Here is a 25,266-nt window from a genome sequence, read left to right on the forward strand (position 1 = left end):
AGGCAGATACATGATTTCACAAAGCCATTATATTCCAGGCCCTTTCCCAGCTAATGATCAGTTCATATTAGTTCCTTAGCACAGTGCAATATTTTCACACACTCACCTCCATCCTTTTATAAAAACTGCTAAGATTAACTGGTAATTTCACTGATTTCAGGTTAACTTTAAAGCACACCTTTGATGTCCAACAGTGGAGTCGTGTGAGTATAAATGATCAAGAGTGATCAACTTACATTGATAAATTATTCCTTGTCAGCTGAGTTTTCATTAGTACCAGTGATTTTACCCACACCATCACAACCACAAGGCAGAACACTAGTAGCTTAGCACAAACAGTAATTTGTCTGTTGTAGTCTAAAGCAATCACAAAGGGACATGCATTAACTCGAACCTCCTTCACAGTGCTTTAAGGCTGGGGAGAGACATTCACCTTGCTAACACAGATGTACCAGACAAAGATAATAGTATTCCCAGATGATCAACACAATCAGGCAGCTGGAGGCTAGCACCCCAACACCTCTGCTGAAAGGAAGGATGATGCAAAATCGCTCCTTACTTGTTTGCAGGAATAGAAGGACAGATCAGTTTAAAAAAATCAGAGCAAGTTCCTTGAGCTGACACGCTTGACATTATATTGCATTGACTAGGAGAAGCTTACTGCCAATGGTGCTATAACTGCAAAGACACCAGCTATGAAACAGTAGTCTCTGATCAACAAAGCTAGATCCAGAAGACAATCTTCTCAAGACCTTATAGTTTTATATTACACATGCTTCTCTGATTAGTCAGATTCTGTCAACTAGACTTACTTCCAATTGTTTGAACATTTTATAAAGACAAATATTCATTTCACTAGAGAATAAAATATTTTAGGTACAATTCTCAGCTGTGCCTAGTCTCTCAAGTACTGGAATGTCATACATAATAAAAGTAAGGTATGCTGACAAAAATCAGAAAAGGCAGTGTAAAAAAAAAGGCAAAGGAAATCAAACAATTTCCAAATTGAGGTCAATCAAAGGAGAAATGGGAGGACTGAAAAAAATCAGACTGTTACCAACTAAACACCCTAGTATGCCTAATATTTGATAGAGACAGAGAAAAAGGCATAGCTGTATGACTTTCTGCTATGCAGGACATCAAGCTTTTCATAGTTATTACTACAAACTCAGTTTCTACAAAAAAACCTCCAATTAGAATTAGAAAGAATTTATTTTAACAAAATCATAATTCCTTACATAGCAAACAAGCACAGGAAAGTTGATAGTGCTTTGCTGACTGTTCTGTAAACAATTTCTTTTACATATTTTGCATTATTTAGGCCATATGTATTTGCAAACGCATCATTTCCAACTGTATTATCTGCAAAATGCCATGTCTATATCTAAAAGAAAATTATATGAAAAAAAAAAGAAGTAAACTGGGAAAATAAGTAGAGAAGTCATGCACTGACAAGAACACTTAAAAGAGAACTGAGGTTTTGCTCATGTAACCAAAACTTCAGTACTATATATAAGGCTGGAGGAAAAGAAACGTCCCAAAGAATGAAGAGTGTCAGAAGGGAAACTGATTAATATTTCTGTTATATGCCTGATATTTTTAATTGAATTTTGTTCTTTCCTATTTATAAAGAAAAAGGCATCTCGTCCAATTCTCTTATTTATAAGCCACAAGTTAAAACAGATAATTCTATGTGTAACACAAGCTGAACATTTGCACTAATAACTAAAGAAAAATCAGCTTCAATCTCATACAGCCATTTTCATTCATGTTGCCAAGAACTACATTTTTTAAAAGCCTAGAACTATTAAATATTGCTGACTTTTGAGCTATGAGAATTAAAATAATTTAGCTAATGATTAACTTCATACTGTTTCACTACATTTAATTTCCTCTATCAAAAATGAAATGCACAGTTTTGTGAAATGTTATTCAGGGGTCACATAATACATCAACTCCATGCTCCTACATGTCAATGAAGTCTTGCAGCTGACTCTAACCCCATTCCTCTACTTGTCCTTTAATTTGTTTATTTTTTGTTTAGTTTGATGTATTTTTTCCCACTCATTCTTCTCCCAAATGACATTTCTTGAAATTAACAAGAAGTGATACTTATTTACAGTTGAAAAACCATGCAAGTGCAGTTTCTAGTAAAACTCCTACAACAGTCTTAGTGCGCATGCACATATATCATTCTTAGGAAAATAAAAACAATAAAAAAAATTCTTAGATTTTGACTAATACCTCCAAAATGCCCGTGTTTTTACCCTCAGAATATTCGGTAGAATATTGCTGCCAACAAAGATAGTGCTATATCACAGTGGGACTGTGATACCATCAAAGCCTGCTTAATTTTTTAGTATGTAAATGAAGTTTCTTTAGTTTCAGGAATCCTAAGAATGCAGACTGAAAACTAAGGTGAACTATTTGTAAAACTGAGGTTGTTTTTTTTTTTTCTCACTGGACTACAGTTCAAGAAAGCTGGATATTATTTTATGTTAAATTTAACATTTTCTTCACCTTCTGATAAGTACTCTAGCCTACAAGACCTTGTTTGCTTTAATATTAAGGGAATTTTTAAATTCAATTTTCGTAAATGAGAAAAGAAATGGATGAGATTTCTTCCTCTAATCTTTTGTTTCAGATTCATTCCCATTTAACTTTACATTACTAAAGATTTGTGTTCTGGAGTATCACTTCTTAAGAGAAATTAGGAAAATCAACAGAACCAAATTCTTTAGTGAAAAGATTTTGCTATTATGACAATCTCATGACTATCCTGACTCTGTACAGCACAGAGTTCCAAGATTTATGAAAGAGGAAAGAACTGCAATTTGAAATGTGATATTGTACTTGCTTGCTCTTCATTTCCAAGTGTTACTTGTGAATGCTTCTCTGTTTGCATATGTTGCTCATACTAGAGGAAGTGCATATATTTGCCAGAATATTCAAATCTGGAAACAGCGTTTTATATGTAGGGCAACTACTTGTTTACCACCCATACACCCTTTATTTATTTATTTATTTATTTATTCATTCATTTGTTTGTTTGTTTTATTTTATCACACTCCAGGAATCGGGTGCCATTTGCCACATATACTCAAGTTGCAGGGAAAACTCAGAAGCACTTTATGTGAGAAATCATAATCACTTCCCAGGTTTCCTCTTATGCTGTTACTAAGTAAGCAAGCTAGGCAGCTGATGCTCAGCTCAGCATCCTTTGGCAGGTCCTTCTTTATACACTTGGGAAATTCAGTTGTCACTGCAGTACCTGCCTATCTTTTCTTATTACATATACTTCTAGAGTGGGTACCACCAATGAACTTTTGCAGAGCAACTCAGGCTACCTGGCACTTGATTTCAGGTGTCTGTGAATTCCTAAAAGGAGCTAAAAACAGTAAAAGGGTTTCCACCACACCTCCATTCTCATAACATTATGTTTGGCAGCCTCCAACATCTTCAATTTATATAATAAGACTGATCATATATGTAGGTCACTCTGAAAGTAATTAATTTTTCTTATTTACATGGAAACTACAACACATACAAAGAACACAAAAACACTGTTTGATGAAGTAAATTTACAGCTACAAAACACTATTTTTCAACACAGACATCACCATTAGCTATGCATTTTTGCATGTGATGAACAAGAGCCTGCATGCCACACTTAGATCTCCAGCAGTGGAGGTGACTTCTGTTACAGTTCTCAGTGCTGAACTGCACTACCCAATGCCTCACTGTGCTTACATCCACTGCTTCGTCTCCAGAAATGCCCAGCAAGAGTTGGTAAATGTCAGTGGGTGCAATATTTTCCACATGAAGGAATTCAATTCCACACCTTTGCTTCATACACACTTCCATGTCAGACGCTGTTTTATCAGAGTACCCCTCTGCTGCCATCTGTTACACAGCAATAAAATGTAATGCAATATTGGTGGGAAGGTGTCAGGGAACTGTTAGGTGACACCTTGAACTGCAGATTGAACACCTAGTGAAGGGCTGTGGCTGGCCTAGGAAGCACAGGAAAATTGACTGCATCTGTACTCCCAAAGTGATGAGAAGGGTTGGACACAGACTGATGCCACTGTGCACTCATATAAGGGACAGCCACTGAAAGGACAGCATCTCTCAGACCAAGGTTACTTCCTGAGAAGTACTGCACAGCCATAGGTTCCATTTCACCAGCTGGATGACTTAATCTCTTCTTTCTTTATAGGATTGTTGGCCTACCTGCAAATATTTTGCCTGGTATCGCCAAGAACCTGTCAGAAGCAATTTTGCTTCTTTGTGAGTAGAACAGAAGGTTCAGCCTCTACTACCATAACACCACCATGTTCCTCTGGCATCTTAAGCCAATATAATAAAGTAGGAGGTGTTACTTTTGGAGCAGATTGTGTAATAGGGAGGAAAGGGAAGAGGGTAAAGAGAATAAAATTACTTTCTGAAGTCTGTGAAACCACTACATAGGAAAGAGTCCTCAAGACAGGTCTGAATTGAATTTATTTATTAGTAGCACTAGAGTTCCAGTAATCTAATTAATTCTCAAAATATTTGAGAAAACACTCAAATGGAATGGAAAGGGGAAGAAAGGAAAGGAAGGGAAAGGGAAAGGGAAAGGGAAAGGGAAAGGGAAAGGGAAAGGGAAAGGGAAAGGGAAAGGGAAAGGGAAAGGGAAAGGGAAAGGGAAAGGGAAAGGGAAAGGGAAAGGGAAAGGGAAAGGGAAAGGGAAAGGGAAAGGGAAAGGGAAAGGGAAAGGGAAAGGAAAGGAAAGGAAAGGAAAGGAAAGGAAAGGAAAGGAAAGGAAAGGAAAGGAAAGGAAAGGAAAGGAAAGGAAAGGAAAGGAAAGGAAAGGAAAGGAAAGGAAAGGAAAAAGGGGAAAGAGGAAAGGAAAAAGGGGAAAGAGGAAAGGAAAAAGGTGTGGTCTGGAGAAATGCTTAGAAGAATAACCATGGACTTCTGAATTCATCAAAGCAGGATTTTATGAAAATCTTTTTATTAAAACAACTGCTTAGTTCTCCGCTCATTAACTGGCACAGCAACTTCTTAGTTGCAAGTAGACAGTTAAACTGAGCAGTTTTTTCTTAAAACTGGTCAGAGCAACAGCAAGCAAAGAACCAGACAGCTGAAACCATCAGTACTGTTTGCTCTAATGCATTACAGTTAATAGGCATGAAAAATAAAATATACTATTGCAGAAACCCCTGTAATTGCTTGTAAAATTATTTTAGACCTTTATGCTCCCAGAAGCAATAATTTATTGATGTGGCTTAAAAGTTTATATTAAGTATAATGACTTTTTATTATTATTTTGAACTTTTAGAGCATCTTCTTTACCATTTTGTTTCAAAAAAGGCTGTTCATTAGTAACTAGAGGGCTTCTCTTGACTAACAACACCGAAGTATGGACAGCATTTCTTCACACATTTTGAGATAGTTATAAATACGTACTGGCATACTAGGCAAGTTTTAAAGAGAGCACATTTTTATGAGTTATAGACTCAGTACTAGAAAGCAAAGAACACAAACATACATCTGATGGGCAGACTGTTCTTGGAAAAAGCAACTTTATTGCCTGATGAAGTATTACACCACTATCACAAGTAAAAAATCAAACCTGTGCACTAATGGCGTAAACTAGGGACTGTGCTTGTTATGCATTATCATCTCTGTACATTAGAACCTCAATCATACTCAAACAAATTCACTAAAGTGTGGTTTTCAATCTGCTAACTATGCATTCCATAATAGCCTGTAATTATTAAAAACTGACAAGAAAGCTACGCCACCTGTGTTTATGTGAAGCCAGGTAATGAAAAAAACAACAACGCTGTCATCACCTCTCAATTCCTGATTGCATTATCAAAACTGTAGCCGAGTTTGGCATCTGGGTGTGACCTTGTTAACTGCTAGGGTAATTAAATTTATTCTATTGGGAAAAGGGATGATAAATTATTAGCAAGAAGATTTTGTTCACATTTTATTAAATTGGCCTGTCAAAGGGTCGGCCAAATTATCAAGGGCCTCATTTATTGGAGGCCAGCCATATTGCCACATCTGTTACAATTATTTATAATTTCAGCAGTTGAAAACCAACTGAGTTAGGCATCCGCCATGTAAAGTAATTTACAAATTATCTGATGAGGGAGTGTTTTAGCTTCTCCCTCATTTCTAGCCAGCAGAAAGCCGCGCTGTAATTACAGAACACGATTAGGTTCTTTGGGGAACTTATCTTGCACTCATAGCCATAGTAAGATGCAGCAAGAACATATGGAGGAGCTTGTGCTTCTACTCCCTGAAGCTCGTGACCCGCCTGCCGCTGAGCCCTTGAGTTGAATTTGAATGAGAGTGCCATGGCTAATGTTCTACACATGCACCATTTATGCCACAAAACAAATCGGATCACTGTTAATTATGAAGCAGCTATAATCAGGCCTTCACATCTGTGTAATGTGAAGCGCAGTAGGCTGTATTCCAATAATGTATGACTACCTTTGGGTCGCAAATTGCGAGCCATATTGCCTCAGTAGTAGTTACTGAATTCAAAGTAAGTCCTTTGATAAAAGCCCATCACAAAGATATTTTTATCCATTTTTTTTTAAACACAAGCCTTTCTTTATCAGCTATTGACCAGAACAGTTAAAGCATATGGCACAAGTTCATTAATGAACAGTAGCACACAGCACTCTAATTTAATGAAACCACTTGAGCCATAAAAATCAGATTTAGTTAATTCCCCCTTTCCCTTTTTTTTTTTTCTTTTCTGCATCTAGCCTATACCCCGGACTCCAACATAATGTCATGGGTGATCTTGCTGTAAAATATAATTATTTTCTCATACATTTATAAACGGATTTTATATTTTCAGAGCCTGTGCATACTGTAACATGAAATGGGGGGAGGGTGGAGATGAATGAAAAGAAATTGGAAATTGGAAAGAAATACCCAAGTAGTTTCTTCCACATAACCAAAAATTTAACCTGATAGCAATTAATAGCACATATATCATTTCTATTTTAGAAATTACTGTCTGGCAGCTGTCTTCTACCAAAAAAAAAAATTCTTTATTTAGTGAAAAATCTTTCTGTGAGAAAGCAGCTAAACAAGCAGCACCCAGATGGCAAACCAGCTACAGTTTAATTAATCCACTAAAAGCCATTCAGTTTTCAGTAAGGGTAATGTAATTTTGAATAATTGTAGGAAAAAAAATCACTAAACGTTCTTAAGTTTTATTATTGCGGCATGAATAGTGTCACTATAGAGTAGTTAAAGTTGAGTTGCTCTTTCCATTATAAACCTCACATTTTCAGCATCTTGGTCCTTTCAGGTTTCTGTACATGGAGAAGAGATAAATGGAATGTCAAAGTAAACTAAATGAAAATTAAACCTTTCTTCAAAACTGGATTCAGATTTCCCTTCCTGTCCTTTTAACACTCTTGAGTAGGGTGTAATTAGTTTTCAAAAGGCACAAAGAACCTTCCTAAAGCATGCTGTATCTCTTTCCTTAAAAAAATAAAATCAAATTATTTCAAAAGCTGAACAAAGCCTATTTCTTGTTTTATAGATGATACATGCCTGCATCCTGGCAGACCTACAACATCGCAGGTGGAGTCCCAAATTGTCATAGTAAAACACACCCAACTGTAACTGAAATTGCAGTTTATGGTTATCAATGCTAGTATACTGTGATCCCAGAAGCAGCAATGACTTCACAGACTTTATTAGACAATTATAACTCCACATAGCTTTTCTGAGGACAGAAACCTTTGTATGCCTGCATACTATCACAGAATTATGCAGTTCAAATACAAAACCTTTCTCTGAAAAGAATAATACAATTTCAGCAGAGATATGTATTTTCTGCCCTCTACTTTGTTTAAAATACACATATATAAGCATATACAAGACATTTTGAGTATGGTTTCATAAGACATTGATATGAAAAAAATGTTTGTAAACTAACAAAACTGCTACAACTTCTTTGTTGTTTATTTGATACTTATTTATGTAGTACCAATACTGAAAAAATAAATATGGAGCAAATTTAACTTGGCAAGTAGCAATCTTCATCTGTTATTATAAATCTTCACATATTATAAGGCTAATCTCCAAGGAACTGACAGCTTGTGACTTAAAATAATACAATTATTCGAAAATCTTGGTCATCTGGTCCGACACTTGCTGCAGCAGAGCCACTGTCAGCAAGCTGGCTGGAACCATGTCCAGGAAAATCTCCTAGGAAGAAGAATCTGCAGCCTCTCTGGGCAACAAAGCCAGAGTTTTATTGCACACACAGTTAAGCAGTGCTTCCTGATGCCCAAGTCAGAAAATCTTATGCTGCAGTTTGTGCCCACTGATTCTTGTATTGGCACTGGACACCACTGGAAGGAGTCTGACTCCGTTTTCTTTGCACTCCCTCTTCTGGAATTTATACACTGATGAGATGCTCTTTGAGCCTCCTCTTCTCCTCCATGCTGAACAGCCTCAGCTCCCAAAACCTCTACTCAGAGGAGAGGTACTCCAGTTCCATCCTTCCATATTCAACTTGGTAGCCCTGGAATGTTTCTGGTATGTCCAGTACTCTCCTACTTTGGGGACCAAGACATGACACAGCACTCCAAGTGCAGCCTCATTAGGGCTGAGCACAGGACAAGAATCACATCTCTTATCTACTGGAAATACTTCGTTATTTAAAAACTGATTTAAAAACTGCATTTTAAGATCTTTGTGAACAGTTTCAGTACTTATACAATAAAATGAGTAGTTCTAAAACTAGAAGACATTTTATGGAAAGCCTTGACTTACAGGAGGTGAAAGACAAAGTTTTTATGCAAATAAATTAAACAGATAAAGTAAACCTAAGCAAGTGTAACATTAAAAGCATTTTGCTACAAACTTGCTTTGGTAAATAAAATCTTCAGGTTTTTAAAACAATATTTATAGCAACATACTAAAAAAGAGTATTACGCTCTTGATATACTGCATCAGTAGGAAGATACAGAAAATTAACCCTCAAAATATTAATATTGCAATGCTAAGTATGCTTGGCAAAACAGGGAACAACTGAAATGAAAGAAATTCTTTTTTCTTCTTTTTACCATTTGTATTTCAATCAATATCAGTATGTGTGATTTATGCTTAATAAGCTGAAATTAGTGAAATACTGATAGAAAACCAGTAAGCTGCACTCAGAAAACAAGACATCCAGGATTTTTGCATGGAAACACTGGACACAGTTTGTCTCAAAATGTATATCTTATACAAATATTTCTGAAATCAGATTATTATCTTAGTTACAAATCAGATTGCCTTTCTAATAAGCATAAGTTATACTTCTGTCCATTTTTTACTGTCATTGTTCTACTGATATTCATTTTCTGACTGCTTTTAAAAACTTTGTAATGGAAAATCAAGATGCTACTATAAAAGTTCAAGAGAATTACAGAGTAGGTAGAATGCACCTGATTGTGAGATGATACAGTTATAGGTTTTTTTTTACTCTGATTAAATAGAATCTGCAGTTGTTGTCACTGATGTCTGCAGAAACACAAAAAGTAGGAGTTCAAGACAGAACAGACTGCTTCAGTTCAGTACATGTACTTAAATATTTACCGTTCACTCTGGTGACAGTCACATAAACAAATAATTCAGCTAGATGCACGGTACACATCTAGGAGCAAAAAATGAATGCTACTAATGAAACAGTGCAAAAGCAGCAATTACAAGATACGCTATTAATAGAGCTCCACAGATTTGTGTTTACAAAACTGCTTAAATTTGTTTGTGCTTTTCTTTTTTACTGTGTAGAATTGGTGTAGATCAAACTAAAGTCTTCCACATTCAAAAATGCCTAACTGAATAAAGAAAAGGTACGTGAAAGCTTCTTAACGCACACACACTGACATATAAGTAGAAATTTATTTTAAAGTAGAATCAAATTTTTCATCACCACAACGGTCAAAACAGAATCAATCAGAAGTTTGCTATGACTAACAGTAGTGCCACAGTGACTTGAACATGATTGCAACGTTTAAAAAAGGTGTATTAAAAGTATCCCTTAATAAATGGGAACTGACACAGTCTTGATAGTAAGTCTGATAATATAAAATCTATTTTTCTTGACTAAATTACAGTTTCAACAGTAAGAAAACTGTACAAATACAGGAAAAAAAATGAGCTTTCTTAATCTTCTTGGTTAGTGAAAATCTGTTGAAGGTATACTTGTGCTGCTGACAAAGACAGTTAACCTGTTCCAAAAAACTATCAAGCCACTAATCTCAAAATGCTCAAAAAAATCAGCATTTTATGACAGAAATGTAATTGCAATTTAATCCAACTTTCCAACTTCATTTAAGAAGAATTGTTTTCAAAACACAGTAACAAGAAAAGTTGGTAGATGCATACATTATTTTGGTTTCCTGTTAAAGAAGCCTCTATTCCAAACTTGCCCTGTTCCATTGAAGAGAAAGCAGTTACGAGGTCTGCTAAATCTAACAGGTTCTAGAATTAACAATAGATAATATATTTTTTTCCCCTTGCAGAAACTCCAGCTGTGTTAACTACACAATAGTCATTATTTTTCCAACATTTAAGCAAAGTGATAAAGTTAGTAATTTTATTACTACTACAATATTTGTCATAAAAATGCAGTCAACAAGGAGTACTATGACATTTTTCAGGTATTCAGTCAGAACACAATTTGGAATATTTGTTACAGAGGAATGAAAGAATTTTAATTAAGACAAAACAGTAAGCATGTAAAACTTACATTTTTTAGCAAACACCGTTAGCAATTATGCATCATTCCCCTATCGTGATGTTGCTTTTGTAACATTCATCATTTATTCCACCCTAGGCTAAATTAAGATTGACCTACTGAAAAAATGAAGGTTTGTACATTACATTTAGCTTACTATATAAGTACACATACTTCTCATCATAGCAGGTACAAAGAAAGGCAAAAAAAAACAATGAAAGGGAGGGAGCACCTGTTCTACAAGGAAAGGCTGAAGAAGTTGGGTTTGTTCAGCCTGCAGAAAAGGCCACGTGAAAACCTCTCTTCAGTCCTTCAGTTTTTAATGGGAGCTTGTAAGAAAAAAGTTACTTTCTGCACTCTCTGATAGTGATAGGACAAACAGAAACAGTTTTAAACTAAAAGGGAAAGTTTAGATTAGATATAAGGAAGAAATATTTCACTACACAGGTGATGAAGCATTGGAATAGGCCGCCCAGAGTAGCTGCAGATACCTTATCCCTGGAGGTGATCTAGTCCAGGTTGAACACAGCAGTCTGGTCTTGTGGGTGGCAATCCCGTCCATGGCAGGGTGAACTGGACTTGACGACCTATATTAGACCCTTCCAGTTCAAACAATTCTATGTATGTCCCCTTTTGTTACCACTGGTAATTACCTGACTGAGCTTGTGGCAGATCCACATAAATGCTGCAGACGGATTGACAGCCTACGTTCACTAACAGCAGTGAACTTTTGGTGCAGGTTCTCTAAACAGTAATAAAAAGTACACTGTTTCAAGTATATGGTGATCAAGAAGAGCACCAGAGTCTAAATGCTGAAATATGATCCAAGTGTAATCATACCACAGAACCAGGAAGGGGCAGAGAAGCAAAAACCAATTGCATCCATATTCACCACTTTGTCAGTCAGAAATGCTCCATATCTGAATTCTAATTTACATGGTCCATACTAGTTAACATACTTCTAGTTCAGATGCCACTACAAGAAGGCATAGGCTAAATCAATTAGAGTAACAATTAACTCACACTAGATTTGACTCATTTAAAACACCTAAAGGAAATGAAATATAAAGTAGAGCTGATTAATGTACGCCACTATTAGCCTGTAGAATATTCCTTATTACTCAGAGATTTCCTGAAGTTCTTTAAAGAGGTAAACAAGATCCTTGATAGCAATAACATTTGCTAATAATACTAAACTATTCAAGACAATACAGACAAAAGCTAATGCCAAAGATTTACACCAGATCCACTTGGGACACAATATGACTGTAATTAACTCTCAGGCAGTATCTAAGCTAGACAACCGACGAACTGAGAAAACTTCTTTAGATCAGTAGATGATGAAAGCAGAATGATTTATTCAGAAATATGGTTTAAGCATTCAAAAGCCTTGATCCAAAACTGTGTTACAGCATGAACATCTTGAGACTTCAGTTATATGTATATAGTTTCAAGAAAACATCTACCAGAGCGTTAAAAAAAAACAAACAAACAGAAAAGGTTAAGGATGTAGCAAAAATGAGACCACAATAAAGACTTCTATTTAATCTTTTTTATCATTTGTAAAACAAAATTATCAAATAATTAAAAAGGAAGTTTAAAAATCATATGAAAGAGGTTAAGAATCTTAAGATAAGGAATCTTAAACAATTAATACTTTGGATAAAATCAGAACAATAACTCTAGGATGACCATTAAGAACAAATCCTGGGAAATATATTCTTCTGCTTTACAGCAGAATGTTACTAACATAAACTTTTAAGAATTAGAAGGTATGCTTTTTTATAATCTAAGCTTCTTTTTGCTCATGAATACAGTTCTTGGTTACAGATCTACATTAGCTATCCAAGCTAAGTCAAGTTTTGCATTAAACAAATGATAAGCCTTCCCTAGTTTCCAACTATCAAGCTAACACTGCCAAATCCATCACTAAACCAGTTCCATAAGTGTCACCATCGTGTGACTATTCAATAACTTCCACGGATGGTAACTACCATTTCCATGGGCCACTGATTCCAAAATTCAAACTCACTTTTTCCATGAAGAAATTCTTCCCATTGTCCAATCTAAACCTCTCCTGGTGCAAACTGAGGCCATTTTCTCACAATGTATTACTAGTCACCTGAATAAAGAGACCAGCACCCTCCTTGCCACAAGAGGAGCTCTCATCTCATCCTCCTCCACACTGACCAACCCTAATTCAATCAGCTTTTCCCATAACTCTAGTTTTCTATTTTCTTCACCAGCTTCAGTGCTCTTATCTGTCCACATTTCTGCAACTCAACATCCTTCTAGTAATGAAGGGACAAAACCAAACAGGTTACTCAAGGTGTGGTGTCAGGAGTGCTGCCCACAGAAAGATAATCACTTCCCCAGTGTTGCTAGTAGCACTGTTTCTTTTGAAACTTAAAATTAATTAATAAAATAAAATAAAATAAAATAAAATAAAATAAAATAAAATAAAATAAAATGGCCTTTGGAAAATGTTAAGTGTAAGATCTAGCAAATCTACAAAGTTAGAAGCATATTAGTGAGAGATCTGTTATAATAGTTCCAAATGGTACAATAAAACTTAAAGAGATTTTTAAACAAATCTATCTTTCTAACATAATACTTACTTTATATCTATAACCTAAAGTTTATCTGCATGGTGAGGAACAACAGAACAAATGAAGACCGGTACATTTGATTTTCACTGAGAAAATTCAAAAAATTCACTTTTTTTTCCAGGAATAAAATATTTTTATTTTATTTTGGGTGTCTTTTATAGTTTTGTTGGAGGATAAAAATAAGAGTTAGGTTGAATGTAGACACTATTACTCAGGTTTTTCTCCTAGGGCAGATACAAATTTTGCAAAATTCCCCGTACTAGCAACATCTGAAAATCACATTACTGCAGTGGCACAATTGCATATTATTTCCTTAAAAAACAAACAAAAAACCCCTCTGCAATTTCCTATAACACTACTTCATCCAGACGCTTAATTTGAAACAAGAAATAACTTGTGTTATTCCAGAAGTGTTCTCACCTGTAAATGATGAGAATTCTGATGTAGCATATTTAAAGTATCATGAGCCCGCTGAAGTTCTTCCTGTAACTGACAAATCTTCTGATCTTTCTCAAGTAACTGATCCTGAAGAGAGGTATACCTTTGCTGCAGCTGAATTTCCTTTGTTTTAAAAGTTTCAAAACACAAAGTCAATTCATTATAAAGCTGTAAGAAGGGAGAAAAAAAAATAAGGAGATTAAAGGTAACATCAGAAAAGGCAGAAATGTAAATGCATGAGAACAGGAGGAAAGGGTTTATAATTTAAGAACTTGAGTGCAAAGGTCACCTTCTCTTCAGACAATCATTTTACACTTCATGTCCACCTGCAACATGGTATGTTCTAAACAATGGAAAACAGTGACTGTAACAAACTCTTGAGTTTCAAACAAGCTTTTCCAGATACAGACAAATTACAACAGAATATTATCCATTTCAAGTGATTTTTTATGGCATTTACTAACACAATTAGGTACCTAAAAATCAAGATTTTCTTTTTTCTTTATGTTACGTACAATATAGGGAGAAAAAATATCACTTAATGGAAGTTGGCAAAAAACTGAAGCATCTTTCCTGGGAATAACATTAAAGAATCAGGAATACAAATAACATCTTTGTCTTGTGTAGAATATTTTGATATTTAAAAAACAAACATTTGCAGTATCTGTTGGACAGCAATATATTGAATCCACAAATGCCCATAGCATTTTGTATGAACTATAAAATAGTTGTTTAAATATTTATTCTGGGGGAATTTTTTCATACAGGCAATAAAACCTGAAGTTGCCATTAGAAGTTTTCATTCCTGTGGCTGTTCAACAGTTCTTGATGAAAACAGACTATCACATATATTCTGCAATTACTTTATAGGAGTTTCCATATGTGCTAATAAATTCTAGAGCTACACTTAAGTAATAACTAGCACTATGTGACATGGAGCTTACAGGAGTAACTTATTTTGTGGGAATAAGAAAACAATTACTCCACCCCTCCACTTTCACATTTTTAATATAAAGATATGAGACCTTAAAAAAAAAATCACATTTTTATTAAAGAAAAAAAACCCAAACAAACAAACAAACAAAAAAACAAACTTAAAAAATAAACCTGTAGTTGAATAAACAGCAGTATGCATACTGAGGGAAAGCATATAGGTTTAATACCCAAACATACATTCCTCAGTATTTTCATTGCAGTTCTTCCTTCCTTTGACTGTTCTTTTTTTCTCAGAATCATAGAATCATAGGTGTTGGAAGGGACCTCTAGAGATCACTGAGTCCAACCCCCCTGCCAAAGCAGGTTCCCTACACCAGGTTGCATAGGTAGGTGTCCAGGTGGGTCTTGAATATCTCCAGAGAAGGAGACTCCACAACCCCCCTGTGCAGCTGTGCCAGTGCTCCGTCACCCTCACCGTAAAGAAGTTCTTGCGCACATTCGTGCAGAACCTCCTGTGCTGCAGTTTCTGTCCGTTCCCCCTTGTCCTGTCTCCACACACTGCTGAAAAGAGTCTGGCCTCGCCACTTTGTCCCCTACACCTCAGATATTTATAAACCTGGATCAGGTCCCCTCTCAGTCTTCTTTTCTCAAGGCTAAAGAGACCCAGTTCACTCAGCCTTTCTTCATAGGGGAGATCCTCCAGGCCCTTCACCATCTTTGTGGCCCTGTGCTGGACTCTTTCCAAGAGATCCCTGTCTTTTTTGTACTGGGGAGCCCAGAACTGGACACAGTACTCCAGATGAGGCCTCACCAGGGCAGAGTAGAGGGGGAGGATCACCTCCCTTGACCTGCTGGCCACGCTCTTTTTAAGGCATCCCAGCAGTTCCCTTTAATAACTTCCCTTTATTTATTCGACCATGAAATAATCTGTGCAAGGCATGCACTTCTGCAGCTAGCAGTTTGGAAGACCCATTTCTGCCATTCCACCCAAAAGAAACTAGTTAAATATTAAGATCAGAAACATAGAGTCTATCAATAATTTTTATTGGCAGTTGTTCTCTTCATTTTTGTCTTTGTTTGTTAGCTTTACTGAAATGACACATTGACTTCATCAGCTTACACTGCATAGAATTTAAAGCCTTTGGAAAAAGAATTGTAACTGTTAGATTTGGAAATTGTATACCTATCACTTTGTAGGAGATTTGGAAACAATAAACCTCGTTCCTTTCCTTCTTCCTATCATCTTCTACTCCTAAAGACTCCCAAAGGACAACGTAATTACTTCTTGCCTATTCCCAAAACAGATTAGAAATCGTGTCTCCTAGGCAAAATTAATTCTATGTCCAGATACACTGATACTTTCACTGACTATTCAGCCTTAAAAATGGAATTTTACATTGAAATTTCTATGCCTACTGATTTTTTCTTATACGTTTAAGATGATGGAATTATCTCTGTAAACTCAAGTTCAATGTTATTCAGTTGATTGTGGAAATCAGTAAGTATTTCACAGGAAAATAGATAATTCCTTTATTAAAAACATGCATTTTTCTATAATGTCTTTCCAAATGTATGGAACAAGATGACACAGCTACTTCCAGCTTCACTTATATTAGTTCATTTCCTAGATCATACTGGTATGGCACTTTACTGGTTTTAGGACTAGCAGCACTTAAGTGGTCCTAATTATAGTATCTGAAAGGGAGTATTCTAGAAAGGATGAATGGAGAACATCGAAAATATGATGCTTTTTTTTTTATTTGGCAGCCACATCCCCTAATGTAGTTAATGCATAAATTTTGTATTAAGTATATGTCATGACAAGAATAAAAGCATATCTTCTAACTTGCATAAACTTTCCCAACCTTCCCTGCTTTTAAACCAAAACAAAACACAAATATTTGAAGTATAAAACTAGCTAAAATAGATCAAAACATCCACAGAGTTACACTTTTTACACTGAGTTTTTTCAAACAACACTGATGCACTAGCTTATAGGAGTGAGACTAAACAGAAAGTGTTTAACATCAGGAAATTTCAAAATTAAAATTAAATGAAAATAAATAGGTTTATCTACTGCTCAGAGATAAGTGCCCAGGTTTCAACTTGGCTCCTAGTCTTTTCATTTACGGCCATGACCACTGTTTTATGTATTTTATACATGCTTAAAGTTCATGTGTAGGGGTGACAACATGTAAAAGATTAGAGGATCAGAGAAAATACTGACAAGAAAAAACAAAAGAAAGACAAAAATATTATACATTAGTTATATCAAAACTAGTAATTTTCCCAGAATAGAGTGAAATATGGACCTCAAAAAAGTGAGTGATAACACCTCACATGACTGTTTATAAGATGTGAGGTTTGATGAGAAAATTGTTCAATCCCCCAACACAAGAGATAAAAAAAAATTATGTTTACAGGACAGAAAGAAGAGATTTCAATTCCTTCCTTAGAAATATACATATGCACCATTCCATATAGATTTTATGAAATTTGGTTGACAGAAAAATGGCAACAGCCAGTAACACAAGACTTTGTTCTGCAAAAAAAAAAGTTGATTGTATTTTGATTAACCCTTACTAATGCCTCAGAGTTGTCTTTTCTTTGACAGACAACAAAGTCTGTTATTCATGGAAGTACACAAAAACAAATAAACATTAAAAGTACCTAAAACTCTAAAAAATTCAGCCTAATAGCACAAAAGCTTTATTTTTCAGTCAGGAAGGAATAGTAACTCTCCTGAATTACAAAAAAACCCACAAAGTATTCCCTGCTTCTCAGCTATCCTAAAAATTATTACCCTAAAAATACAGTTTTTGCAACATATCTGAAGAACTATATAAAAGAAAAGATTCATTACAGTAGGTGTGCTAGACAGTGTCTGCCAATCAGCTAAAAGTGCCAGACTAAATCTAGAAATCCAAGGATATCCAAAAGATATGATTCTAAAGCATGTCACAACTGATAAAAATATTTAACAGTCTGGTGATGATAGGGTTTGGTGAAGTATTGACATAAATTAAACATGCATGACAGCAAGTTAGGTCAGGCCAAACAAGGCTAAGAAATACCAATAGAAGCGAGGTGATTCGCCCATGTTACCTAACAGACACTATACTAGCCACAGTCAAAGTGCAACTGGAAAGAAAATTGTGAAACAGTTGGCAGAAATGATGAACATTCACATTATTCAAGTGTGCAGGATCTATTTTAAACTAGGTTTAGACTGGTCCTGTGTACTGAATGCAATTAACAATTAGAACACATTTTCCAGTTCTGTTCAATCCAAGAAAAAAATTAGTTAATGCACTCATTGATTTTTTTATGATATTAACCGAAGTAGAGGAAGTGAGGACAGCTAAGAGGTTTATATCAAAAGTACACCCCTGTGAGGACCTAAAACACAAATACAGCCTCTCATTAAAATGCAAGAGTAGCCAATTATATAAAATGATAAAAAATTATATAAAACAATATATAAATAAAAAATATAAAATATTATCTTACATTAAATGCTTATCAAAATGTTCAGCCCTTCAAAAACTGCACATGACTGCAGAGACCTGAGCAAATGAATTCTAACTTATAGTAATACTGGACACGTAGTTAAGAAATAAGCAGGAAAAAGACTAAATTAAGGCACAGGAAAACTATAAGGGAAACTACTACAGTACTGTCACAGAAAGTCATGTCACACGATCATACTACTCTAGGAGAATTCCAGAAGAATAAGGATAGAAAACAGCTGGAGAGGCTCTAGGATGAAACTGAAGAGGCACTCCAGACCACATGCAGAAGCCCATCCAGTGCTGTCAATTTCGCACCAGTATTCTGGCTAGCAGTACTTTTTGCCAGCAGTGCTCATGCAGCATCATGGTTGGCTCTGCAGTAGCTCTCAACCTGCTCCCAAAGGCCAGTAGGTTGCAGAGGGCAAGAGGCAGGGAGAAAATATAGCCAGGGCAACTGATGTAAATCAACAAAAATTATGCACTGTATTCTAAGACTTTCAGATATGTAAGCTAACTTCTCTACATTCAGCAGGGTTGTAATGAACACCAAATTGGCTAATGCAGGAAAATGTTAATCCTGAAAACAGTACAGTATAAAAACCTCCATAATTAGACCCATCTTACTAGTCATAAAACTCAGAAATAATAAAATCTAATTATTCTAAATCAAAGTAGATATTACAAGAATAATTAAATACATCTAATTTTTAAATTTTTCTTTATACATCTCTTCTTGTACACTCAACAGAGGTTTTTTCTAATAATACCTGTGAGTGTAGAGTTAAGCATCATCAGATTTTCTTCACTTTTAACATGACCATAGGTTAAAAGTATCCAAACACAAAATTCATTTGATAGTAAGGGAACAACAGTAGTAGAGTTTGGTGTAGAATAAATAAATAGAATAACCTAATTAACAAACTTCCCAGCAACAGAAAAGTGTCATAGACTGAAGTAAAACACAATATAATCATTAATAAAGATCTAAGTTCCTCAAAGCTTTCACCTACAAAGTCAACTACCAGGACAATAATTCACTTACTACTGATGTGGTCTTTAATACATTTCACTTGACAGTTTATTTCTCTCAGCTCGTACGGTGTGTGAGAGAACAAACGTATTTTGTTCCAACTTGTGGAACCAACTGTTATTATTAATACTTATATATGTTAATTTTAGTTTTTATTCTGTGGGTTTAATGCTACTTGAATAAAAATAAATATATACATGTGATTTTTAACCATGCTTAAATGTTCTTGCAGACCTGAACAAGACTGAAACTGGTGAAATTTAACCTAAGTTAGCAAAGCCAGTAACTTGACATTCTGATTACTGTTTCATAGACTTAAAGGGAAGCAAACTATTTCCACAGACTAACACTGTGAAAAGGACTGGCAAAGTCAAGTGCAGTCACAACACTAACTACAACATCTGAAAATGCATCTGATTCTATACTCTTTTCATCTACTCTCTGATGCACTTTATGCACATTTTTGTGGTACCTCACAAGTGAAAAATCGTAATGTTTTCTAATTACACCAAAATTCTACTACTGAGCAATGATTTTCTTCATTATGTATTTATACTGTACCACAACCACAGTAATCTCTATTTGTTGTTTCAGTAGCCAAGTTTCAGTGCGCTAATTATTACTTCCTATTTAATGACAAATAATGATATTTCCATCTCACTAAAAGGGCTTTACACTAAGAGATTTTTAATCAGCACAATTTACAAAGAACCTTAAGGCTACATCAGATAAAGTAATGCATTATACAAACAAAGGCCCTAAATTGTAAATTCCAGAAAACTGTGATAAGCTAGCTATGGAGTTCAGAATCTCTTCTTGTCTTATTATCCTTAGTATTGATTGAAGTATCTCCACCTTGAAATTGTCAGTGAGGACAAATCTATTGAGTCTCATTAATTCCAACACAGGAATGAAGTCCCCTGAGTATATGGGACCACTAAAACAGATGCTGCGCATTTTAGAAAAATATTCCCTATCCTTGAGAATGAGAACTATAGCTGTAATATGAAATAGATACCAATTTGTTTCCATACATGCTATAACACAAAAGAGTTACTGTAGAACACGACACCCTTCAAGTCTGTATTTAAAAAAAAAAAAAAAAAAGGAAAAGCTATCTGTACCTCAGGTCTATGTAACCTGATAAAATACATTATAGATCTTTACATGTATATGTTGCCTGCTATAGCCTGATTTGGAAGAGAATTGTAATCCTCAGAGGATTTATACATAATCCATTGCAAGTTTGTGACCTTGATCTCAGTTAAACAGAAAAGATATTTTCTTTACTCAGTCTATTGCTTCATACTGTACATCAGCACAAGTACAAAAGCAGCTGCTCCTAAATAGCAGACTGTTACAGTGAACCTGGAGTATGTCAGCCAGCCACTCAGCCTCTGCTATTGCATATACTGCCTATCTGACCGCTCACAGAGAGGTCATTGATCTTGCTGTAAGGGACAATATATCATAGGATGTACCAGCTGATAGGCTCAATGCCATTTGGAGCAGTTGGAAAATATTCCTTTGTGAATGTCTATGGAGTAGCTAAAACATCCTTATCTAGCTGTTGCAGCCAGCATATTAATAACACAGAGAAAACAAACAGAACACAACTGTCTGCAACTATTTGCCTTTCTCATTCAGTGAAAAACAGGCGTTTGTATAGATGCATTTTTATAGATGTTGAGTTTTCCAAATTCCTTTTGCGACTTCAGAAGACCTTACAACTTGGGAACTGCATGATCTTTTGAAGAAATTATAGTTCAGTATTTTATACAGTTTACTAATCAGAAGTATAGAACAGGACGTCATAGTGAAGGAAAAACTCATAAGTTCATAAGTTCATAAGTTCATAAGGTTGGAAAGGACCTATAAGATCATCTAGTCCAACCATCCTCCTATCACTATCTCTACCCAACTACTAAATTAAGTCCTTAAACTTAATTAACTTAATTAACTACTTAACTAATTAACTAATAACTCCAACTACTTAATTAACTCCTTTTCCCCTCCAAAGTTCTCTTGACTCAATTTGACAAACAAATCAGAAGATCTATTTCTCTCTGATTTAAGGAGCTTACTTTCTTGTGGCATATTTTTATTTTTTTAAAAAAGAGAACAGAATTTTTTCCAGGCATATTAAAAGTTTTGAGAAATGCAAAAAGACAGATTATCCACTGATTCTACAATAGTCATTTGTCAAAATACACGGGTTTTCTTTTTCTGGCTTAAGATGCAAAACTTATTACACCTCTATGTTGGAAAAGAAAAAAAAAAGGATTTGGTGACTAAAACAATAAATTTTAGCGTTATCTGTGAGTTGAAGTCATTGCCTTGTCTTCTGTACTACAGTACACTTGTAATCACTAAGCAAGAAGAAGCCTTAAGTTCTGTGAAGATAGACTAAGAACTATGAACCAACTTTCTGAAGCAGCCATGAATTTTAAGCTAAGGCTGGGTTAGAAGAGGCTTGGCCTAAACTTGTGTCAGTACAGCTATCAATTTTCCATACAAACTAACTTACACTAGTAAAATATTTTTCATAAGAAAGGATAAACTCTGACCCCAAGTCAAATAAGTTATACTGGCAAAACTGCTATTATGCAGAGTAAATTTAACTCTTGAGACTGTTTTAAAACCCCAATTGAAACCTTTAAGAGAGAAGAAGATAAAAAATCCAGATAACCGAAAAGTTATATACAGAAGCTAATATGCTTATCACTTCAGTGTTTGTTCAGACATAAGTAAATTTAATACACGTAAGAGACTATAGCTGCTGGAATGTAATTAGGCCAAGAAACCCCGTTAGCCTGAGAACCGCATTTTGGTAACAAATATCCTGAGTTCCGAAGGACACACCACCACACAGTGCTTTGATTCCATACTGTACTATTCATTTTGTAAGGACAGACAGTAATAGGAATCTTGAGATCATAAAACATACTTTTTGATATGATATTGTTTCATTTGTGTGCACATCTTCTTGTTCCTTCAGTACTTTTTGTGTGTCAGTATTATGAGTCTGAAGCTGCTGTATAATTTGAGTCTGCTGTGCTGTATGTGCAATATTTTGTTTGTAAAGGTTCTGCAGCTCCTGTAACTCCTCCCTGTGAAAAGCAAGCAAATAAAGAGGAATTAAGAAAAGTACAACAATTTTAAACAACTGTGTACAAATACTTTTTTGTAGAAAACAAGCTCCTTATTTTAGATTATTTTTCTGCCAATTGCCTTATACACAACGGAAGTTACAGATAAACTATTCATCACATGCATTTGTAAAATTTCTACAAATCAATTAATTTTCAAAATTGAATGTCTTTCAATTTTCTTCTAAGACTCTAATTTCTCTGAAATAAATAAATTTTTGTTACTGCATCAACATTTTCAAGTCAATATTTAGTTAACTCTTTAGCTGTTAAGCATCAAAATGCAAAATATTTGTAAAACACATGGACCGTAAAGTTTTGTTTCTTTAACTAGAACTGACAGAAAACAAAGATAAAAACTTTTCTTAATTTGCATATGTGTAACATAATTCCCTTTTCTGAAATGCACCTACATCTTGGACATGTAAAGTATATCTTCTGACTATTGGTTTTGTCTGTGGTTACAGCAAACCTCAAATACCACAGGTAAAGTAAAGAAAGTTTGATGAGTATTGCATAACATGGTATACTTGGCCTGTTCTGAAAGTACTGACTCGTATTATGTTGGCCCATGATGTCAGAGGCAGTAAACGTTGAACCTTTCCACCAATATACCATTACAAGTTGTTGCTGTGTGACAGATGGCAGCAGAGGGGTAGCTTGACAGAATGGCATCTGACACGGAAATATAAATGAAGCAAAGGTGTGGAATTTAATTCGTCCATGCAGATAAAATGGCATCCACTGACATTCACTGACACCTGCTGAACACTTCTGGAAGCTAACCAGTCGGTGTGAACATAGTGAGGTGGTGAGTTGCAGCAGTGGCAACAGAGATGTGAAAGTCTATCCATGTTCCAGACAGCCATGAAGATTTTTAGGAACATGGCATGCAGACTTTTTTTCATTGTTGGCAAAAATGTATAACTAATGCTGCTATGGTGGTGACCATGTGGAAAAATCTTATTCTGTGAGAATTCACTCTTATCAAACAGTGTTATTGTGATGCTTGTTGTCTCGTTTATTTTCATTGTAACAACATTACTATCAGTGCAACGGACATAACAATTAAAGCTGTATAAACACATTAGTAGTAATTGTGTTCTAATGAAACCATAGGGTATAAAACATAATTAAAAACTTGGAATATTTGCAAATGTAGAATGATAAATTTATAAATGTATCTTTCCAACTAAGTTTTGTCCTAATACCTTCAAAGAATTTTCTTGGTGAACTCCCAACTTTTTTAGGTGACTTCTCTTTGCCTATAATTATCTTTAGCAAAAATTATCATTACAGTTTGATACTACTGTGACAAAGATTACTGTACAAAAGATAAGCATCAATAACAATTGTTGTGTGATTTCCTGAGAAACCACAGAATTAAAAAGCAACTATTCTAAGGGAATTTAAAAAAACAACAAACAGAACTACATAATAATCTGATGCATTTGCAAAGTAGTACATCATCTGAATAATTACAGAACTGTAACCATAGAGTCATCTAGAAAATGTCACACACACGAAAAAAAGCACTGCTAAAACAATCTGTGAATGAGCAAATATAAGAGAACACTTATGGACACACTTACTTTACAGTGTTTAAGTGTTACTGTTTACAATGACATATAAAGTAGGACCTCTAAAACAACGATAGAGATGCAGTGAGGGCTCTTCATGTAACAAAATAGAAGTACAACTGCAATATGTACTTCATATGTACTAATTTGATTCTGTTCATAAGCACACACACAGGAATAGAGACACAAATTAGCACTTGTCACACCTTGTAAATTAGGCTTGCAAACAAACACTTCAGTATTATCTCCAAGACAGTGAGTATATACTAGAAAATGACACCATTTTGCAATGCAGTTACAACAGAGATACTTTAACTTTGCACAGATTCTCCAATCAGATCTTAGTTGTATTTGAAGGGGGAAAAAACACAAAAATGTTGAATTCTCTGATACAGTTGGAACCATCGGCAGTAGCTGACAGACCACTCTGCTGTACTGATGCTCTTTAATTTGTATGCAAGCATCAATGCAGTTGGTGCCTCTCACCTAATACTCAGTATCATGTGCTCTCTAGTGTCTGGCCCACAAAGTATATTAAGGTCAATGGGAATCTTTCTGTTGACTTGATCAAGCTTTGAGTCACATTCTAAAAGGTAGGCATCATGAGGGGAAGCTAAACCTTGCAGCCGTCCAAGGACTGCAGCACAGTTAGAGAACAGCTACTTTGCTTGCACTAAAGTCAAAGATTTTTAAGCAGAAAGTAACTCACTCACAGGTCCACAGTACAAAGTGTCAAACTAAAGACTATTCTTTCAGACACCTATCCTAACTTGCTCATGTTTCTTGTTTGTGTTTTTTTGTTTTGTTTGAGTAAAAGGTTATACAAATGGAAACAACTGCAATCTGGAAAATTTTTGAAACAAAAATACACAGCTGCTGTATTTAATTTGTAACTGTACATTACAACTATTCTATCCTGTTTGGTGAATGAGGTAATATTTTTAAAGTGTAAATTGACAACAGGAATTACCTTCTACTTCATTCTTATACAGAGCAAGGAAAACAACGCACAACGTATTCAAGAAATATTCAGCATCAATGATACAATACAAATTGACATAATGAAATACCTTTGACAATCGGCTGATTTGTTATTGAGAACTTAGAAGCAGGAAGGCAGGAATGATAACACACTATCAAATGAGAGATCCACAGTCCAAGCTGGTAAGCAAAAAGGTGCAATGTGATGTGGACAGGAGAGACCTTGTAATGAACAAGGCTTATACGCTCCAAGGGGACCCCCTTAAGTACATACA

The 25,266-nt window shown here is 35.1% G+C and overlaps 1 protein-coding gene across 1 annotated transcript in view; it reads right to left on the reverse strand.

The window, feature by feature from the left end:
* The window catches only part of CNTLN (centlein), a 194,148-nt gene that overhangs the window by 106,587 nt on the left and 62,295 nt on the right, over positions 1 to 25,266 (reverse strand). Inside the window, exons 7-8 of the mRNA XM_065745640.1 lie at positions 22,229 to 22,391; positions 13,786 to 13,971 (exon numbers count right to left, since the gene is read on the reverse strand). Of these exons, the coding sequence (XP_065601712.1) occupies positions 13,786 to 13,971; positions 22,229 to 22,391 (349 nt within the window). The remainder of the gene's footprint in view (positions 1 to 13,785; positions 13,972 to 22,228; positions 22,392 to 25,266) is intronic.

This window comes from Cyrtonyx montezumae, unplaced genomic scaffold (genome assembly GCF_038088225.1).
Source record: "Cyrtonyx montezumae isolate F1298 unplaced genomic scaffold, pur_monq_1.0 scaffold_36, whole genome shotgun sequence".
NCBI classification, from domain to species: domain Eukaryota; kingdom Metazoa; phylum Chordata; class Aves; order Galliformes; family Odontophoridae; genus Cyrtonyx; species Cyrtonyx montezumae.